Here is a 21,092-nt window from a genome sequence, read left to right on the forward strand (position 1 = left end):
ACCAACTTCTCTTGCTGCACTTTGGGAGGCAGCAGGGGAGAGCTAAGTTGCTCCATTCTGTCAGCACTTGCGTGATGAAGAAGGAGATCTGACCTGCATGAAAAGAACAAATGCTTTATTTAGTAATGAATACTACTTTGTCAAAGAAATGAGTACGAATTAAATTTTGGGGTCCAGTGTGATAGCCTAGTGGCTAAAGTCCTCACCTTGCATGCGCTGGGATCCCATATGGGTATCAGTTTGTGTCGCGGCTGTTCTGCTTCCTGTCCAGCTCCCTGCCTGTAGCCTGAGAAAGCAATAGAGGATGGCCCAAAACCTTGGGACCCTACACCCATATGGGAAACCTGAAAGAAGCTCCTGGCTACTGTCTTTAGATTGGTTCAGTTCTGGCCGTTGTTGTGAATCAGCAGGTGGAAGATATTACTCTCTGTTTCTCCATCTCTCTGTATGTCTGCCTTTCCAATAAGAATAAATAGCAAAATTTTTTTAAAAAGTAAAAAAGCAAGAATTGTATTTTGCTATTGTTAAAATGTGGGCTAATGGACATAGTCTTATTAAAGTGATTTTTTTCAGTGTTATAAATTTTTTTAAATCCCGTGAAATTGTTCAGTCCTAAAGAATCATTAGCAGAATAATCCTGTGACACTGAGGCCAAGAGTTCTAATCAGTATCATAATGTTGATACATTTCAAAACTACACATTTGTGGACATGCTACAAAAGAACTCCAATAATTACAAAACTTCATATTTAGTTAAGTTAAAACCCTTAGGCTAGCAGACTACAGAATCATGATAACCAAATGTATGAGTTCATTCTCAACTGGTTCCTGTTGCTTTAAAGTGTCAATTTTGTAGTGTTTGGTGAAATTTTAAACGCATGTGGGTAGTAGATAATAGACACTCATTTTTTGGTCCTAATCTTGAAGAACCTATTTTTTTTCCTTAGGGAAATTTATTTCTATGTAAGAAGTATATGTTTGAGTTACCTGCAAATCCAAGTTCATAGCAGCAAAATTCACAATAGCTAAAACTTGGAAACAACCAAGATGGCAGTTGACAGATGAGAGGATAAGCATAGTGTGGTACACTTACTCTATGAAATACTACTTAGCCATAAGGAAGTGAAATCCTACCATTTTCAACAAAATGGTTACAACTGGAATCCATTACGCTTGGTGAAATAAGCCTGTTCCCAAAGGACAAATACCGTTTGCACTGTCCAATACATGGCAACTGATAAGTGTTCTCTCTCTCTCTCTCTCTGCACACACACACACACACACACACACACACACACACACACACACACACACACACACACAAAGTATATAAGGGAGATTAGCATACCTTTTTATCTTTAATCATAAATTCATTTTGTTTTTGGTGATGTTTCCATCACTGAGAGGGATGCATTCCAATGTGGACCACCAGTTAGGTTAGGAAGGGTCGAGGAATGGAGGAAAGTGGATGAGACAACTGCCTCCAATTTCCTTTTTTGTTCTGGCATCTGGGGAAAGAGATAAGGGGAGAGGTCTGCTCCCAGCAACCCAACCACATCAGTATTCAGAACTGGAGCAAGGCCACCCGATGTCATTCCAGGGTGTCCATTGTAGAGCATGTTCCAAGCATACTGCTTAAGTGGTTTTGGTAGTTCTGAGGTGCTGTTGATACTATTGCTTCAAGGTTGAGGAAGTTTTTACAAGGTCCATTGGCTGACACAGTTCATCTTAAAGTCTTGATTTGCCCAGATATTTGTCCAGAAGAGCTATTAAATTTGTTCTGCCCTCTGTGGAGCTAGATGTCTTCTGCAGGCCTCAATGAGCTGTGAATATGTTGGGGGCAGACACCGGCATCCCAAAAAACAGGGTCTAGGGATGTGCGTGGACCCTGGGTAGGCAGGCAGGTTTCCAGACTGGCATGACACTTTGCCAGGGGACTGGGCACGAGGGGCTGTGGATTGCTCAGGGAAGAAGATCTGGAGATATGTGGGAGGGAGGATGCTGAGGGAGAACTTGAGAGATGGGGAATGACTTCTCTGGGCCTTCCAACAACCTGGCTACTGCACTTGCAGGTACATGAGGGGGCTGAGACTAAGGAGTTCGGAGGAGAGAAACTGGAGGACCTTCCAGGGCCAAATCAATACATGCAGCCACATGAGAGATCTGATTTGTGTATGAGATGGAGCTGGGGACAGAACTGACCAGCAGGCCACAGCCACCAGTGTGTAGACTAATGTGGGTAATGGGCTGAATCAGACCCCACCCCAGCTGGAGTTAGTTTGGGGGTCACCTCTGGTGAGGTTTCTTTGGTGACCCCCTCCCCCAACTGAATCTCTGGACTGAGAACTCCAACCACAGTGAAAATCACAGGCTATGCGGTCTGATCTAGGAGTGCATGTGTCAGTACTAGGTCTGTCTGATTACTGAGGCCTGTGTGGTGGACGGCATGACAGATACTCACGGGGGACATGATAACAAATAAACATTTACGCTGTAATATTATGTTTTCTTTAAATAAAAAGGAGAGACTTATTATTGGAAAGGTAGATTTTTTCAGAGAGTGGAAATGCAAAGAGCAAGAAAGGTCTTCAATCTGCTTCTTCACTCCTCCAATGACCACAGGGGTTGGGATTCAGCTGATACAAAGCCAGGAGCTTCCTCTGTGACTTCTATGTGGATACAGGCACCCAAGAACTTGAATCATGCGCCATTGCTGACTCATGCCGTAAGCACGGAGCTGGATCAGAAACGGAGCTGCCAGTACACAAATTGGTGCTTGCCCATATGGAGTGATATACTTACAAGCAGAAGATTAGTCTGCTACACCAAAGTGCCAGCCCCACATGGTTATGTTTTCCACCTTTTCCTGCACTTGCTGTATTATGACACATTTGTGTATCAGAAAGTTTAACTTCTGACCGGTGAACTGCGTGTGCTATAATGCATCAGAGGAGATTATGGGAATGTGAAAGGAGAGGCGAAGGGATGAACCACTACGCTGAATAAAATTTTATTATTGAAATAATTAATTAAATAAAAATAGAAGTATATGTTAGAGCATTTATAGTTACAAATTATGATGAAGTTTGACTTAGCAATTCCCAAAAGACAGTTTGTAGACAAAATTTTTCCTGTGTTAAAGGACAAGTGAATTAAGCAAAAATTCATTCAACAGTGTACTTAGAATTATAAGAAAAAAATCAGAAAGTTATGAAAATATACTGGAGAAGTCCTATTTTTTTTTCCCTCTGCATTGAAATGTTTTTATTGTTTTGTCTCCAAAGGTCAAATGGCTGTCGTTTTTCCTTGACAAGATTAATTATAATTAGTTTGATTCCTTACGCTTGTCCACTTCAGTTTCCCAGTATGTTCCATTTTCTTAATAATCATTCGGGGTTCATATAACAATAGTTTTGCTGGCAAAAATAGAATGTACTCAGATAGAGCTTATTGTGCACAAAGCATCAAGTGTGTTCTGCAGTAGCGTTCTTAACTTTCCAGCTATTTGCTGTAACAAATCTCGTTGTAAGTGAACCGGTGGCATTGGCGCATGCTCATGTGCAGAGCATGTCCCCATGTTTCTTGTCTGTTCTCTAAGTGCCGGAGTTCAGAAGTCACAGCGTGTGACTGGAGAGGGTCACTCTAACACTGATGTTTGTTCCATTTGTCTGAGGAATATAATTTAATTTTAGACAATCCAGTGGTGTGAAGCATTTTAGCAGTTGCAGCATGGAAGATTTTCAGCAGTCAAGATCACAGCCTGCATTGGAATGTCTTCAGAATGAAAAACCTCCAGTAGTGGATTACCAAAAACACTCTTCAACTTGTGGCAATGGTGTTTTGGAAGGAAACGAGGAATGTGACTGTGGCATTCCAGAGGTTGGTCATAAACTTCTTCCTCCTGGAGGTTTATTGAGACAGATGTGGTGTGAAAAGGGAGGACAGCCTTTCAAATGTTGACTATATTCTCAGAGAGGTCACGTTGGTATCCAGGGTGTGCGGGCATTGACTTCATGCTGAGCTTGAAGCTCTGGAGAGTGCGTTTCCTCGGGATGTGTGATGTGGGTCCTAGAAAGAGGTTTTCATCTGTATTTTTTAGTACCAATGAGGAGCAGCATCACTGATGTATTTACCGCATTCATCACCTTCCAGATTCCTCCATAATGACTATACAGGTTCACTGCATTATGCAATGTTTCCAGTAAACTTTTGTCATTTCCTAATTTCAGAACTTTGCATCTGTGATGACTTTTGGTTCAGTCACAATCTTTGGCTCACTGTCATAGGATGGCCATGTAAACTGAGCTTTTACATGCACATATTCCAGCTGTTCCTACTCTGAGTCTTGTCCTCTACCATAGAAGTGTAGAACATCCAGTTTTGGGGCTTTTTTATTATATGGTTTTTATTAATTTATTATGTTTGCAAACTTTTGTGAGATAAATTCTCCTTTCCTTCATTACTTAAAGTGTTCTATTTTATATAGATATTAATTCAATCTCTACATTGTAATCTTTGTGCCTGAGGAATACAGAAGTGCAAGAATTTCCTGTGTTTGAGGACGCAGAATGCTTACTGGCACACTTTTTTTTGTTGTTTTCTAAATGGCTTAGTTTTTTTTTTTTTTTTGAGATTTACTTCTTTTTATTGGAAAAGCAGATTTACAGAGAGAAGGATATACAAAGAGAAAGATCTTCTGTCTACTGGTTCACATCCCAACTGACTGCAACGGTCAGAGTTGAGCCAGTCTGAGACTAGAAGCAAGGATTTTCTTCTGCATCTCCCAAGCAGATGCAGAGTCCCAAGGCTTTGGACCATCCCCTACTACTTTCTTAGGTCATAAACAGGAAGCTGGATGGGAAGTGGAGCAGCCAGGACACGAACCAGTGCCCACATGTGTTATCAGTGCATGCAAAGCAATGATTTAGCCATTATGCTGGGCCTAAAGAATCATTTTAAACATTAATTCATGTAGTCCATGTTGTGACATAGCAGGATAAGACACAGCATGCAGACATTGCCATTCCTACATAAAGCACCTGTTCTAGTGCTTGTTTGTTGTTCCACTTCCAATACAGCTTTGTGCTAATTCACCTGAGTATTTGGCCCAAATACTAGCTTCCTTGCTCCTCATGTGGCAGACACAGATTGAGTTTCCTGATTGTGGCTTTGATGTGACATAGCTCTAGCTTTTATAGACATTTAGGGAGTGACATGGTGGACGGGAGAATCCACAGACCTAGGGACATGCTGCAAAGCTTGGCCAGGATAGTTGTCGAAACTATTCCACTTTCCATTTTCTGACAAAACAGTTGACATCCTCTGCTGGCCCAGATGGGCTGGTTGTCATGTCCCCAGTGTGAATCTGGGCATGCTGTCCACTGTACAGGCATCAGCAACTGAGGAGACCCAGTTCCAACACATGCACATGGAAGCCTCTGGGACTCTCCTGGTGGGTCACTGCTTCCACAGTGAACATAACAGCTGCGAGTGGGAACAGACCAGGCTTAACTAGGCTGCCACACTGCTTGTGTGAGATGGAACCAGAATGTTCGCAGGCCAGCTGCGTTAAGCACGGCACCAGCTGGCAAGTGCCAGGACTGGATGTGAGTCACGTCAGACTGGACCACAGTACACCTTGGCAGGTGTGAGATCTCAAGTTGGGAAAATGCCTGGCACAAGAACTGTGGGCGCTGCTCTGCTAGGTGGTACATATTTCTGATGAGCACTAGAAGCAGGGCTGCAGGGAAAGCCAGGCTGAACAAGGTAGAGTCACTTCTCAGCATATGTGAGGACCAGGTCTGGGGTGGGGACAGGGGGAATTGGGTTGAGTTAAGCTGTAGCACCCATGGGTGTGCACGAGAGTTACATGGGATGCAGGCTGGGTCAGGCTAGGTCAAAGCAGAGGTTGGCACACACACACACAAAGCCAAGACTGGGGGCACACCTGGTGAGGGATACTGGGGTTCAACCTAACTAGGCTGAGGCACCAGCTGGCACAAGTGTGGATGGTGGGGGGTGGCCTGTAGTAGATTGGCTGGGCAGAGCCACAGCACTCAATGGTTTGTGTGAGAAATGGGGCTAAGAGGGAACTGACCAGGCAGCTTGTATCCACTGCTGTGTACTTCGGCTGGTGCAGGTGATATATTATGTTCTGTGTGCTCTGTACCCTGCTGAATGTGTCATATTTCACACTGATGACACAGAACACCAACACCACCACAGCCTTACCACAGTCAATTCATGTGTTGCCCCATAAAGATATCTTGTTATTAGGGCACAGGGATTTTTCAGCTTCTCTACAGAAAAAAATATGAGACTGACATTGTATTACCAATCTGTCTTGATCCAAAACTTTTTTTGCCATATGCCACACGGCTGCATTTCCAAACTACATAAAATCATTTACATGATTGAAAATATTTATATTTGACTTCAGGATTTCTGCTTTTAGGCGTGCACTCACAAAAAGTGTTGCAGTGCTTTGGATTGTAAGCTGATTGGGTTTGCGCAGTGTGGTAGTGGAAAGTGCTGTGATAAAAAAACTTGCACGGTAAGCTTTCTGAATATCACATTATTTTCTTTTGGGAAACATGTCGTATTCACATTTACTCACCTTTAGATATTTAAAGTAATATTTCAGATGTTTCAATAAGCTTTTATGGTCTATTTTATGCCAGCATCACAGGTAGAAGTTTAGCCTATTATGCCAGCCCCTCCTTTTTTTCGTCTCTAAATTTTTAATTGTCATACTGTCATCTCAATTTGCAGGTCATGACCTTAACACTTCATTAGCTAAAGGAATCAACACATAGCCAGAACAAGCTTAAAAAGTAATAAAACGAAAATAAATCACTATTCCTCAGAGTAGAGATTAAGGCTATAAACAACCGTCAGACCCAAGAATTCCAGTCTTGCTCACATAAATTACACTTCTTTGTACTCTGTGTATTAGTTTTCACAGAGCAGGAAAAAATGTGGTATTTGTTTTTTTTAGCACTGGCTTATTTCATTAAGCAGAATGCTTGTAATTGTGGACATCGTTCTGAGGACACAGTGATATTCTCCTTCCTCTCTCCCTTCTCTTCCTCTCTCACATGCTCTCCCACTAAAAAAATAAATAAATAAATAAAATTACCTCTGCTATTTAAAAAATGTTTGAAATAGCATTTTAGCATTTTACGTTTACATTACAGTACAAGGCTTCACACAGCACTGAATAATATGTCTACCAAGCAAAAAAAAAAAAAAAAAAGCTTAGCTCAGTGGCAATATAGTCAATATATAGTCAATGGTTATACACAATAACTTGAAAGAAGGAAAAAGTGACCATTTTACCCACATACAGTAAATTGCAACCTCAGACTATCATCATGCAATAGTATAACATTCTTTACCATTGTTTTGACAAAGATGTAAAACAGAGTTTTGCAAATGTATGCTTGCAGTGGTACATATACACAGAAATGTAGTTCCTTTTTTTTTTTTTTAAATGTTACCTGCCATACATAAAGAACATTCAGTGATGCAGGGTGCATACAACGTTGTGTAAATCTTACACCTGAAGGCCTGAAATTAAAATCTGGTCCTGGTTCCTGACTGCAGCCTCTTGTAATGCAAATTGTAGGGACTAGCATGTAGTTGGGCCCCTGCAACCTGCATTAAGGATTAATGTGAAACCTGGATTAAGAACCTGCTAATATCTGTCCAGTACAGGCCTACCTAGATGTGGGCGGACAGGTGATGCATAAATCACAGGACTGCCACTGTCCGTCTCCCCGACTCAACCAGAACAAAAATACATCGATACCCCATCATATTGCTTAAATATTGACCAGTTGCTCTTTTCTGAATGTGTCAGCAAGGAAAAAAAAAGCTTTTCAAAATGTTGATTTGGGGATGAATTGAGTTTCACAGTTGGGTAAAGACAACTTTCACACAGCAGCAAGTCTCCTTTTATGTACTTTATGGGGGCAGCCGTTGTCTTGTGTTTTGCCGAAATCTCTCACACAAACATTCTGCCCATGGGTTCATCTTGAAGCTTTTTCTTTGATCCATAATCTACCCCCAAAAGGTAGTTTATGTCTTCCCCGGCATTTACTTATTGTTTCAATTCTTTGATGCTAGGGAAGACACACACACACACACGCACATTCACAAACATTTGCCTTTCCTCATCTCACAGATACTCAAGAGAGGAAGACTATGTAGGAGAAGCTCTGATCCGTGTGATTTTCCAGAATTCTGCAATGGGACATCTGCATATTGTGTCCCTGATGTGAAATCAGCTGACTTGGAACCATGCAACAATAACAGTGCCTACTGTTTTCAAGGAAGATGTCGAGATCGAGACAGGCAATGTGCAGAACTCTTTGGAGAATGTAACTGTTTTATCTATGCTCTGGAGTTCAGTTTTACATAGTACTTGCTCCAAAAGCAGTTTTACCCTATAGGCATATTGGAAAATGATGGTATTTTTATAGCCAAGTTTGAAAATTAGGTTGCAAAGCAAGGCAACTGACCTCTGTGTGTCATGATAAAAAAAATAGATTTAATACTACATGACAAAGAGAAGAGTATGCTTGTTAAATTTCACGTGATTGCTGGGAAAAGACCAAATGACTGAAATATCCTGAAAGGGGTTGAGTTACTTATTTCTCATTTACTTCTGCAATAGCATGCAGTTTTTCCTGTTTTAACTGGGGTTTAATATGAGCTTCTCCTTCTTATACAAATAGTATGAGAACAAAATATTTTAGGATATGCTATTGGGTATTTTGGCTGTCACTTGACTCTGTATTGATTTGTCCTATATATAACTTTTAATAATTTTTAAAAAGTATAAACAATTGGAATTTTTTTTATCTGTCTTTAGTTTCCAAGGGTGGCAATTATCTGTGTGTTGAAGAAGTGAATTTTCTAGGTGACAGATTTGGAAACTGTAAGACCAAATGCAACTTTAAGTATGTATTCAGAAAGTTCAATGTTTTTCCAATACATGGGGGTATGCTCTGTTTTGATTCATGTGAAAAGCAAATGTGTGATGATGCCAATACATAAAGAAGGTCTTTTAAGTGGCACTCCATCAGATTGTGCATGTTCTGAAAAGTTTTGGTGTTAGGATATGGGGAGTATTTCAAAATAATATTGTCATTTGAATTATTCTTTATCTGATGTATTCCATACTTATGTGGCTAACAAGTAACTGTCTTGCCTTCAATTGTCAGTCACGTTCTTTGTGGAAAGCTAATATGCAAGTGGTCAAAATCATCCATAGCGGTAAAGAAAGATTATGACATACAATACATGTATCTTGGAGGCCAGATCTGTATATCTGCAAAGTTAAGACAAGTTCAAAGCTATGATGACACATATGTGGAAGACGGTTCTATATGTGGTGACAACAGAGTAAATACAACTTTTACTGCATTTTATATAATTAGTGTTAATTACTGCTCGGATATAAAAAATGCATTTCGAATCACTTGATATCAGACAGTGAGAAAGTGTGTGTGTGTGTGTGTGTGAGAGAGAGAGAGAGAGAGAGAGAGAGAGAGAGAGAGAAAGAGCGCAAGGGAGGAAAGGGATGCTTCCTTTCACCTACTGTTTCACTGCCCATATGTCTGTAATGGCTGGAACTGGCCAAGCTGAATCTAGAACTCAAACTTAATCCCACTTGAGTTCAGGAACCCAAGAATGTGGCCTCCCAGCCTGTGTATGACCAGGGAGTTGTCATCAGAAACAGAACAGGCACTTGAAACCTGCTATGTATGGGAGGGGGGAATTCCACATTACCTCTCAATTGCTATGCACAGCATTAACGATCTTAAAATATAAACATCTAAATCTGTGAAGGTCGGAAGAACTGTTAATACGAATTTTGCTATAGATATTTAAGCTTGTATTATGACACTTTAAAGGAATCTAAGGCTAGGCTAAAATGCATCCTGTAATAATTTGTATAAAACAATTTCCACTACGTGGAGAATAGGGATGGTTTTGTGGTACACAAAAGGCAGATTTTGCCCGTGCACTGGAGTAGATGTTTGGATGGCACGCATTGGGCTGTGGCTGCTGTGTCAGACATTGTGTCTGTACAAGTTAGCTAGAGCTGTCACAACATAGTGCGCCTCTGCTAGCTGCTCACTGACCCTCATCAAAAATACACAGTGGGTGGACAGTGGTGGCGACAAGGCCCACCCAGCAGAATCTTACCAGAGTGCTACAAGCAAAGGCCTACTAGCCAGAGCTCAACCTCCTCTGATGATAGTGGCAACGCTGAGCTCCTACCTGACTGTACTGCATCAGGGGGGCTGCCAGTTGGGGGCTGGAGTTGGGTCTAGTGCTCTTCTTGCAGTAAGGAAAGAAGTCTTGCCATTCTCCCCCACCAAATGTTACCAGAACAGAGCCATTGAAAAGCCTCCCTAACATCCTGAGGCTTAATCAAAACTCTAAGACAAAAACTTATCGTTACCATGAAATCCATCAATTAAACTGAAGGTTTAGGTTCCAGTGTCCCATCCTCCCTAATGCAAATTACTGTAACGAAAAGAGCAAGATTATTGTGTGAAAACCTCCCTGGGTTTACCTTTTTCACCAAAACCACATATCACATTTAGAATATTCCATCAGATACTATAAGGAAGATGTCCGACAGGAAAGCAGAATCTGTATGAAGGAACGTTATTGTGCAATATATCATGTGCAATATTTATTTATTATGAACAAACTCCTAATTTACAATAAAATGGAAACCAAGGTATGATTCTAATGAGTTAATAGAAGAATCGATTTTACGAAACCAGTTATCACATATTCTTTTTGTTTCCGCCTCTTTACGAGTGAGATAGGATTATTTACCATGGCAAATTCAAAAACAAACGAACTGGTCTTACAGAATAAAAAAAAAAAAGCTTGCCAAGTATCACAATTTTAATGTAAAAGACAAGTGAATTTTTTGTGAAACATAAATAACCACATATAGCATTCATTTCTCTAATGTGTGAGTAACATCTCTGAGTGCAAGCTCAGTTCTTGCATTTAAAAAATATATATCTACCAATAGTACATTGCCTGAATTTCAATGTGTAACTATAATTGTCATCAGATGCACAATAAGGTTAGTGAAATCACCTCAGATTCTGCACCAATATACCACATAAAACGAACAAAATCGTTAATGTTTAGCTTAGTAATTACCAATCATTTTTGACCACCTTAATCTCTACATTGGTTCATAGCATTAAATGTATGCCTTTGCTCCCTGAAGGGAAACCGGATCACCTCATCTTCGATGTGTAGTGTTTTTATGAAGTCTTGACCTGTAATTTCACTCACTGATTTTAACACCTAGTTACTTTTTAAGAATGAATGGATTGTACCTGGCGTGATAGCATAGCAGTTAAGGTCCTCACCTTGAACACGCCGGGATCCCATATGGATGCCGGTTCTAATCCTGGTGTCCCCGTTTCCCATCCAGCTCCCTGCCTGTGGTCTGGGAAAGCAGTCGAGGACGGCCCAAAACTTTGGGACCCTGCACCCATGTGGGAGACCTGGGGGAAATTCCTGGCTCCTGGCTTCAAATTGGCTCAGCTCCAGCCGTTGCACTCACTTGGGGAGTGAACCAGCAGATGGAAGATCTTCCTCTCTCTCTCTCCTCTCTGTATATCTGCCTTTCCAATAAAATATACATAAGTCTTTAAAACAATGAATGAATGGATTACGTGAGTTTTGGATTCATCTGTTGTATCACCCCTGTGTATGATTTTCATGTTACCTTTGGATTCAAATTATTGATTTTAAAGATTTTCTGTTGGTTTCTTTATCATGCCTTGTAGATGTGTTACAAAGGAAATTGCTCGCCCACCAACATATTTCCATTGAAATCCGGTTGTAACTCAAAAGAGATGTGTAACGGGCATGGAGTATGTAACCATTATTCTTTTTTCATTTTATTTTAAAAACTTATATAAAATGAGTAGTCTTCCTATCTTTTCACAATGGAGATTTAGCACCAAATGCAGTTCCCCTTCCTCCTCTGCTCTCTGTTCCTCTATTTCCCTCCTATTGTTTGTCCCCAAGCTATTACAGTGCGTTATCATTCATTTCTGCACTATGAGTTTAAATTTGTGACATATAAATGTGTCATGACAGAGGCAAGTAGAGGAAAAGGAAAAAATTCAGTAATGAAATATAAGCATAATTAAAAATGAAAGTGAAAGTTCTGCTGTCACATGGGAATAAAGAAGTGCTGTATACAGCATTTGCCCCCAGTAGGCTCATCTTCCTTATCAAGCTTATCCTTTTTTTAAAAAAAAACTCTGTGCATTAGTGGTTGCAGAGAGAGATCATATAATATTTGTCTTTTTGAGACTGGTTTATTTCACTAAGCATAGTGGTTTCTAACTGGGTCCATTTTGTTGCAAGTGGCAAGATTTTTCAAGTGAATTTTTTTGAATTTTGAATTTTATGGTGCAATTCCATAGGGTGTGGGATTTCCCTACCTCTTCCCCAAATTCCCACCCCCAACTGATTTTCCCCATATTATTGCAATCGTATAGTCCTTCATAAGCAGTCACAAGTGCATCAGTCTGTTACTCAGTCTGTTTTTTAAGTTTGCCCTGACATTGCTGGTACAGACAATGGCAGACAGTCCAACATGCTATTGTCAAAATATGTCTAATGTTTTCATTGGGATTTGATCTTTGATTTGGCAGTAGAGCTGCATACTGCATTGTATCTTCACATCAGAATATGATAGTCTCAAGATTTCATTATTTTTTTTTTCACTGCAGAGTAGCATTCTCTGGTACCACATTTTCTTTGTCCATTCCTTTGGGTTTATTGCTTGTTTTAGCTACTGTGAATTGCAGTGCTATAACCGTGAGGTTTCTGGTAACTTTCTGATGTGTACATTTCATCTCATTTGTATATACTGCAATGAGTGTTGTGACTGGATCATATGGTAGATCTGTGTTTAGTTGTCTGAGAAATATCCATACTGACTGCTGCAGTAGGTGCACTAGTCAACATTCCCACCAAGAATAGTTCAGAATACCTTTTCCCTTGCACCCTCAACATTAATGTTTGTGGATGTCTGTATGTAGACTGTTCTCACCAGATTTAGGTGGAACCCCATGATGTCTTTTATTGTATTTCCCTAAAAATTAGAGAACCTGAACATTTTCTCTTTTGTCCATTAACCATTTAAGCTTCATATTCTCAAAAATATTTATTTGTGTTCTTTGCAAATTTCTAACTGGGTTGTTTTACTGTTGTTGAGGTTCTGGAGTCCTATGTAAATCCTGGATACTGATCTATTTGCTCTGTAGTTTGCAAATATTTTCTCCTGTTCTGTTGCAAGTATTTTGTGCTATTCTCATCACCTTATTGATCAGTACCCTTGCAGTTCAGAAGATTCCTAGCTTGGTATTATCCCATTGGCTTGGTTTTCTTTAACTGCCTATTCTTTTATGATCTTTTCCGCAAGGTCTTTCCTTATGCCTGTGTCTTTCAAAGTATTTCTGATGTTTTCCTCTGGAGATTTGGTAGTATCAGGCAGTATGTTTAGGTCTGTGCTCCAATGTTGAGTTCTGTGTAAGGTGAGTGGCAGTATCTTGTTTCTCATGTCCGCAAGCGCGTATCTCACATTGTTGATTTAGGTTAGCTTGTCAAACATTAGTTGGATGTAGATGCATAAGTTTGCTTCTGGGATTTCTATGCTATTTGACTAATATTCTCACCTGTCTTTATGTCAGCACCAGGCTATCTGATTACCATTGTCTTAGAGTGTGTCTTGAAGTCTGATATTTTGATAGCTCCAGCTTTGTTTTGTTGTTTAAAGTTGCTTTAGCTGTCCCGAGTCAGCGTTTCCATATGAATTTCAGCATCGTTTTTCTAGATCTGAGAAGAAAATTGCTTATATTTTGATTGAATTTATATTGCATCTCTAGATTACTTTTGGTAATATAGGCATTTGGTAATATTGATTCTACCATTCTACAAACATGGCAGAATTTTCCATGTTTTGATTTCTTCCTCTTTTTTTTTTTTTTAAGTTTCGTAGCTTTCATGCTAGATAGAGACCTCTCATTTCATTGTTTAAGTTTATCCCAAGTTATTCAAGATCTTTGGCACTGTTGTGAAACAGACTGATCTTATAAATATATTCTTGGCCAAGAAATTTTTTTGTGTAGGTTAAGACCATTCATTCATGTGTATTTTGTGTCCTGGTCTTATGTGGGACATGTCCTCAGCCATGGAATTGTTTGTGTATACTAAGGCAGTGATTTATACGTATTGATTTTGTACAGTGAAGCTTTGCAAACTATGATGAATTCCAGTTCAGTCTGTGGATTCCCCTTTATAGAAAATTGTGTCACCTGCAAACAGGGATAGCTTGACTTCCTCTTTTCCAGTTTGTATTTCATTGGTTTCCTTTTCTTGTCTCCTAACGTCTCTGGCTAGAACCTTTAGAACTGTGTTGAGTAGCAATAGTGCGAGTGAGCTTCCTTGTCTGGTTCCAGACCTTAGTGCTCATGTCCCAGCTTCTCCCCATTCACAATAGTGCTGGCATTGGCTTTTTCAAACACAGCTCAATTGTATTGAGGAATGATCCTTCTATGCCTAATTTGCTTAAGGTTTTTAGCATGAAATGATGTTGAATTTTATCAAAGGCTTTCTCTATGTCCATTAAGATAATCATATGTTTTTTTTCTCTTCAGTGTATCACATTTATTGATATGCATATGTTGAAACATTTCTACATCTCAGGGATAAATCTCACTTGTTCCAGGTGAACTGTCTTTGACTTGTTGTTGGATTTGATTAGCTGGTATTTTTGAGAATTTTTCTCTATCAATGTTCACCAGGGATATTGGTCTGTAGTTCTCTTTCTCCAGTATATCTTTTTCTGATTTAGGAATTAAGGTGATGGCCTCATAGAAACAAGTTAGTGGGTTTCCTCCCTTTCTGTTCTTTTGAATGAATTGTGAAAGATGGAAATTAGTTCTTGAAAGGTTTGATAGAATTCAACAGTAGAACTGTCCAGCCTTGGATTTTTCTTTGTTTCAAGAGTCTTTATTATTGATTCATTCTCCATCATAGTTATTGCTCTATTTAAGTTGGTTCAGTTTGGAAAGATTGTATCTGTCCAGAAACTTGATCCATTTCTTCTATATTTACCAATTTGTTGACATAATGCTATTTGTAATAATTCCTAAGGATCATTTGTATTTCCTGATACTCATTGCTATATTGACTTTTTCATTTCTGATTTGATTAATTAGTATCTTTGTATTTTCTTCATTAGTTGTGCTAATGATATGTTCTAACCTGGATAAGGTCCCATGCAGTGATGAAAAGAATTTGTATTATTATTAAAAGGCAGCAACGTGGTCCTATCACTTTAACATAGATGTCTAATTGTCTAGTTTTGGCTTCTTTTGTACATTTACTGGGAAGTAAATGTATACATATACATATATATACACACACATACACATGATACACATATACATATATGTATATATACACATATATTTATATGTTTATATGATTACTTAATTGTGTTGCATAATTCTTGTATGTCTTTTTGTTTGTTTTATTTAGTCATCTAGTTTTTCATAAACTTGAGCTTTTTTCCCCAGGAATTATTTTCTAGTTCTGAGATTGTTTCTTCCTTCTTGCCCATTCTGTTGTTAAGGTTTTCCCTCTTTTTTTGTGATATTGAATTCTTCACTTCTAATCCTTCAGTTTGATTGATTTATTCAGGTTGTACCACTGTAGATGTAACCCAGCCATAGCAGCACAGGTACAATGCAGACGGTCTGTGTAGATCTCTGTGCACCCTGAACTCACCTCACGACGGCACCCAGCTGGATAGCTATAGAATTCTCGCAACCCGTGCAGTGAACGGGTGCCCAGTGGCCAGGCAGAGGGGACTGGCTCCCTGCTCTCTGGTTTTTAGCAGCTTACTAATTGGAGCGAGGACAGACTTTCTGTTCTCCGTGTATGGACAGCTTCCTGTTTATTCGCTGATCTGGTCAATTACTCTCTTGAATATAGTGATTTTAATCCACATCAGTAACATTTTCCCAGATAAGGTTTAAATCTTTTAATGAGGAAGTTTATTTTGAAAAATTGCAATGAAATAGAAACAATAGGTTACATTATTACATATGCATATCACTTATGCATACATCAGACTGTGTATATAAAAATGTAATAAAAATGTATGGTTAACATGCTGGATAACTGTTTCTAAGTTTTAAAAATAAAAGTATTAAGATTGTACATATTATATATTATTATTACATCTATTATGTACATACTATTGTATATAATATATATAAATCATACATGTGCATGATTATGATTGTTTAATTACATATTGATAACCACTTAAAACTATATTCATACCATACAAATTGCATATGATACAATATTTCTAGAGGGTGAGACTTGCCCATTCAGATCAACTTCATCTTTTGATGGCTTCGGCTTATTTCCATGCATGGGTCTTCTAGGCTACATTATAAAGTGATCTTACCAATGGCCTTCAAAACACTGTTGCTTTTACACTTGGTTATTGCCAATAGCAGTACAACAAGACAATGCTGCGCAGACATCTTGGCATGTTTATTAGTGATAAAATCTATTGGAGCTAATATATGTACCATTTAAGTTTACTCAGGTAGTGTAAAATCTTTCTGAAACTTTCCAATTTTCACTCCCATGTGTCATATGAGAAAATGCAAATTTCCTCATATTCTGGCCAAGCCTGTTTTTCAGTCTGTTAGACCTCTTCTAAGCTGTTCAAACCATTGTTAATTTGTTTACTTGGTCATTGATGATAGGGTTCTGACATATACATGTTCATATTTGGCATTCAACTTTCTGTTTTGTATCTATCATGGAATCATCCCTTGGGTTATAGAAATTTTCTGGACTTTGTTTTTTGGAAGCATGTGTATGACTTTATGTCCAGTGACTTCTGACTAGGAATGATCCCTGCCTCACCAATGAGATCAGGAAGATATGATCAGTTCCCATATCTTGCCTGAACATTTTCACACAAGTAATTGCATTACTTTTTTGTTTCTTTGCATAAGCCACTATTTTTAGTTTCTTTCCTTGACCATTCATAGTTTTTATGTGATCTTATTTCTGGATTCTGGTAAGCCACTGGCCCTTTTTATTCATACACAAACCACATTTACAAATATTTTGTAGCTTTCTGAGTGAGTTTTAAGAAGTCATACCTGTGTAGCAAAGTTTATTGCTTATTGTAAATTTTCATTTCATTCCCCATTTATCATAAATGCTAAATGTCACCAAGGCAATTTTGTATGTTTTTGGATTTTTCATTTCTTTACTTGAGAAGCAGAGAAAAACAGAGACAAAAAGAGAGAACATACAGAGAATCTCATCCCCTGTCATCTCATCCTGGGAGACTCACAATAGCCAGGGCTAGGCTGTCCTGGAGCTGGGGTCCAGAAGTACAATACAGACTCCTGTGTTGGTGACTAGAACTCAATTACAGGAGCCATCATCACTGCCTCCCAATGCCTTCATCAGTAGGAAGCTGGAATGAGAACTGGAGCCAACTGTGGACAACAGCCACACTGCTGTGGGATGCAGGTGTCCCAACCCATGTCCTAAGCACAAGGTCAAGCCACCACCCATTGGTAAAACTCTTATCATCAAGCACCATTCATAACAAATTTGAACTGTCATAGTCTTCCTAGTTTCATAACCTCTGTATCTGGCCAACACTGTTCGCTGGTACTGAGAATTTAAAGAGATATGAAACTCAATGAAATGATTTCACATTCCAGTTTGGTATAAAACCTATGATTCAAAAGATATTTTTTCACAGAAAATTAAAAAAAGAGTTAGAGTATATTCTAAATATCTGTAACAATTTACATTGTCAAGCAATTATAAATCTTGTTTGTGACATGTGTTTTGTTCTATCTGGTTTTCATCTAGGTTTGCAATGATCGTCTTAATTGTCACTGTGATGCTGGATATTCTCCTCCTCATTGTGAGGCAACAAAACATTCACCAGGAGGGAGTATTGATGATGGATTTTGGAACTATCCAGGTGAGTGTAAATGAGTGCATTCTAAAGAAGTTGGACCACATTTCTGCTGGCATACGTGGATACTGGATACCTGGCCTAGTGCAACTAAGAAACTAAAATATCCATTGCATGATAATTTAAATGTTAATGTGTTGATTGTGGGACTATTCAGTGCAAATTTGTAGCACACTATTAGTAGAAATTATATGAACATCTTTTAATTTGGTCAGTCGTATCTTATGGTTTCTTAACTTACATTATCACTTTCCATTTTTTGATGATCGCTAAACTTAAGGCTTTTTCTAATTATTCTTGAAGAAAAGCAATGTGGGAATCATGCCTTTGTCTCTTTGCTCAGAAACTATATGTCATTGCTTAAAAATTCTTTACCAATTTTTTTCCCAATTTATTACGTTGCATTATGTGATACAGTTTTTTAGGTACTGGAATTCCCCACTCTCCTCCCCAATCCTCCTCCCCCCATGGTGGATTCCTCCACCAGGTTGCGCGTTTTACCAATTTGGAAACAATAACCTCACCCAATTTCTCCAAATCCGTGACACACTCCACCCTAATCAACTATGTAAATAGCATCAAAACTAAAATCCATGTAAAAAAGAACAATAAAAAATACAATAACATTATATGATAAGTAAATTTTAAATACAAAAGAAATACACACAGTTAAAGCTGCATACGATAACCCCATTACCATTAATTATATTGAATGAGGAAAAGTAAAAATCTGGAACCAGATAAGATGGTATGGTCATCAATTTGATTCAACATATTCCTGGAAAAGATAGCAAGACATGTTAGACAAAAAAAAAAAGTGTGTGCAAATCCTACAGAAAGGACCCAATTATCTGTTTACTGATGTACACACTAACATAAAATATAAAACATTAAATAATGATGTTTCATAAAAAGGACTTTAAGTTACCAAAAACTTAAATATCTTGGGGGGTAAATTTAAGCAAAGGTCTAAAAAAAATACTCTCCAAAATAGAATGTCCAAACATGATGAAAGAATCTCAACTCAAAAAGAAATGGGAGATTTTTCTCTGTAGATTGAAAGAACGGAGTCATCAAAATGTTCATACGAATTGAAACAGTTTACAGAGTCAGTGACAACTCCATCAAAATGCCAGAGTCTCTTCACTGCCAAGAAGAAAGTAGACCTAACATTCATACATGAACACTAACTAACTGGAAAGCCAATGCAATCTTTTTTTTTGGTTTGTTTGTTTGTAAAGATTTATTTATTTTATTGGCAAGTCAGATATAGAGGAGGAGAGAGGAAGATCTTCCGTCTGATGATTCATTGCCCAAGTGACCACAATGGCAGGTGCTGTGCTGATCTGAAGCCAGGAGCCAGGAATTTCCCCCAGGTTTCCCACATGGATACAGGGTCCCAAGGCTTTGGGCCGTCCTCTACTGCTTTCTCAGGCCACAAGCAGGGAGCTGGATGGGAAGTGGAGCTGCCGGAATTAGAACCGGCACCCACATGGGATCTCGTTCAAGGCAAAGAATTTAGCTGCTAGGCCACCACACCGGTCCCCAATGCAATCTTAAATAGTGGAAACAAAGCCACCACAATGCCTGTTCTCAAAATATGCAACAGAGCGATCCTAAGCAAAGCAGCATGCTGCTGGCCAAAAAGCAGACATGTAAGCCAATGATGGAGAACAGGGACATCAACAACCAAAGCACATGAGGAAGACCAACTCACACTTGACATATGTGCTGGAAACTTTCCCTGCAAGAAGGAAAATCTCAGCAATGACTTGATGGGAACATTTAATTTCTATATGCAGAAGTGTGAAAGATGATCCCTACCTCACAGCTTACTCCAAAATCAAGTCAGAATGTATGAAATATATATAGCTAAGACTGGCTTGAAATATCAAACCACTAGAGGAAAACGTAGGACAAACATTCTAAGACATTGAACTAGGCAATGACTTCTTGGAAAAGTCTCTAAACGTAGAGGGAATATATTTAAAAGCAAAGTAGGCAGGATTATATCAAGTTTTGAAATTTATCCACAGCCAAAAGGAAAACAAAGCAATTAAAAGGGAAGATAGCTTTAAGAATGGTGGAGTTTGCCAGCAAAATAATTTTCTTTGCAAAAAGAATCTAAAGACTGCTTGATTTTTTATACACATACCACTAATAAAATATTTGATATATTTTTTTTCAATTTCAGGATAGTATAGTTTTAAAAGGATGTGTTCATTTTTTTTCTAAGTTGAATTTTTTGTTTATAAAATTTTCAAAATGCTTAGTTTTGGGCATATATAGCTCTTTTTAGTAATTCTTGAGGATTGGTTTTTTAATCCGTAATTGTTCTTTTTCTCGTTTTAAACTCTGATTCCCCTGACTTCAGTTATCTCCCTCTTTGCCATTGATCGGACTAATCCTATATCAACGTGTTCATTTATTCAAAAGGGCAATAACTCCTCAGTTCACTGAGCTTACATTGATGCTTGTAGCTTAAAATTTTTCATTTCCTCTTTAATTTTAATTATTATTTCTACCAACTTTGTACTTTGTTTGCTGTTGCTTTTCTAGATCCTTGGGGAGCATTGATAGTTCATGTATTTGCTGCCTTTCTGAATTCTTGATCTGGTATTGATTCCATAGGTCCTCTTCTCATCCTCACTTAGTTCCAGGATTTCTTGTTAAATGTCCTATTTGAAGTCTATTCCCAATTCGCATTCAGTAGCATATCATTCATTTTTTTTTCATATTTTATAGTATTTCTTGAGCTATTGATTTCCACCTTCATTCCTTAATGGACTGAACACATACATGGTGCAACTTGAATCTTTTTGATTTGCTCATGTTTGTTTTATGGCATATCATATGGTCTATCTTAGAAGACATTGCAGCAACTGATGAAAACACTGTGTATTCTGCATCTAAGGAATGAAGCGATCTGTAAATATCAACTGAGTCCATTTGCTTCATAGTATTGATTAGGTCCATATTCTCTTTGTTAATT

At 38.5% G+C, this 21,092-nt stretch overlaps 1 protein-coding gene across 1 annotated transcript in view; it reads left to right on the forward strand.

The window, feature by feature from the left end:
* Positions 1 to 21,092, forward strand: part of LOC121165562 (A disintegrin and metallopeptidase domain 3-like) — a 159,830-nt gene that overhangs the window by 126,646 nt on the left and 12,092 nt on the right. Inside the window, exons 16-22 of the mRNA XM_040994235.1 lie at positions 3,693 to 3,879; positions 6,455 to 6,553; positions 8,186 to 8,381; positions 8,876 to 8,963; positions 9,228 to 9,408; positions 11,838 to 11,924; positions 17,992 to 18,106. Of these exons, the coding sequence (XP_040850169.1) occupies positions 3,693 to 3,879; positions 6,455 to 6,553; positions 8,186 to 8,381; positions 8,876 to 8,963; positions 9,228 to 9,408; positions 11,838 to 11,924; positions 17,992 to 18,106 (953 nt within the window). The remainder of the gene's footprint in view (positions 1 to 3,692; positions 3,880 to 6,454; positions 6,554 to 8,185; positions 8,382 to 8,875; positions 8,964 to 9,227; positions 9,409 to 11,837; positions 11,925 to 17,991; positions 18,107 to 21,092) is intronic.

This window comes from Ochotona curzoniae, unplaced genomic scaffold (assembly GCF_017591425.1).
Source record: "Ochotona curzoniae isolate NIBS_2020 unplaced genomic scaffold, NIBS_Ocur_1.0 contig_899, whole genome shotgun sequence".
Lineage (NCBI taxonomy): Eukaryota > Metazoa > Chordata > Mammalia > Lagomorpha > Ochotonidae > Ochotona > Ochotona curzoniae.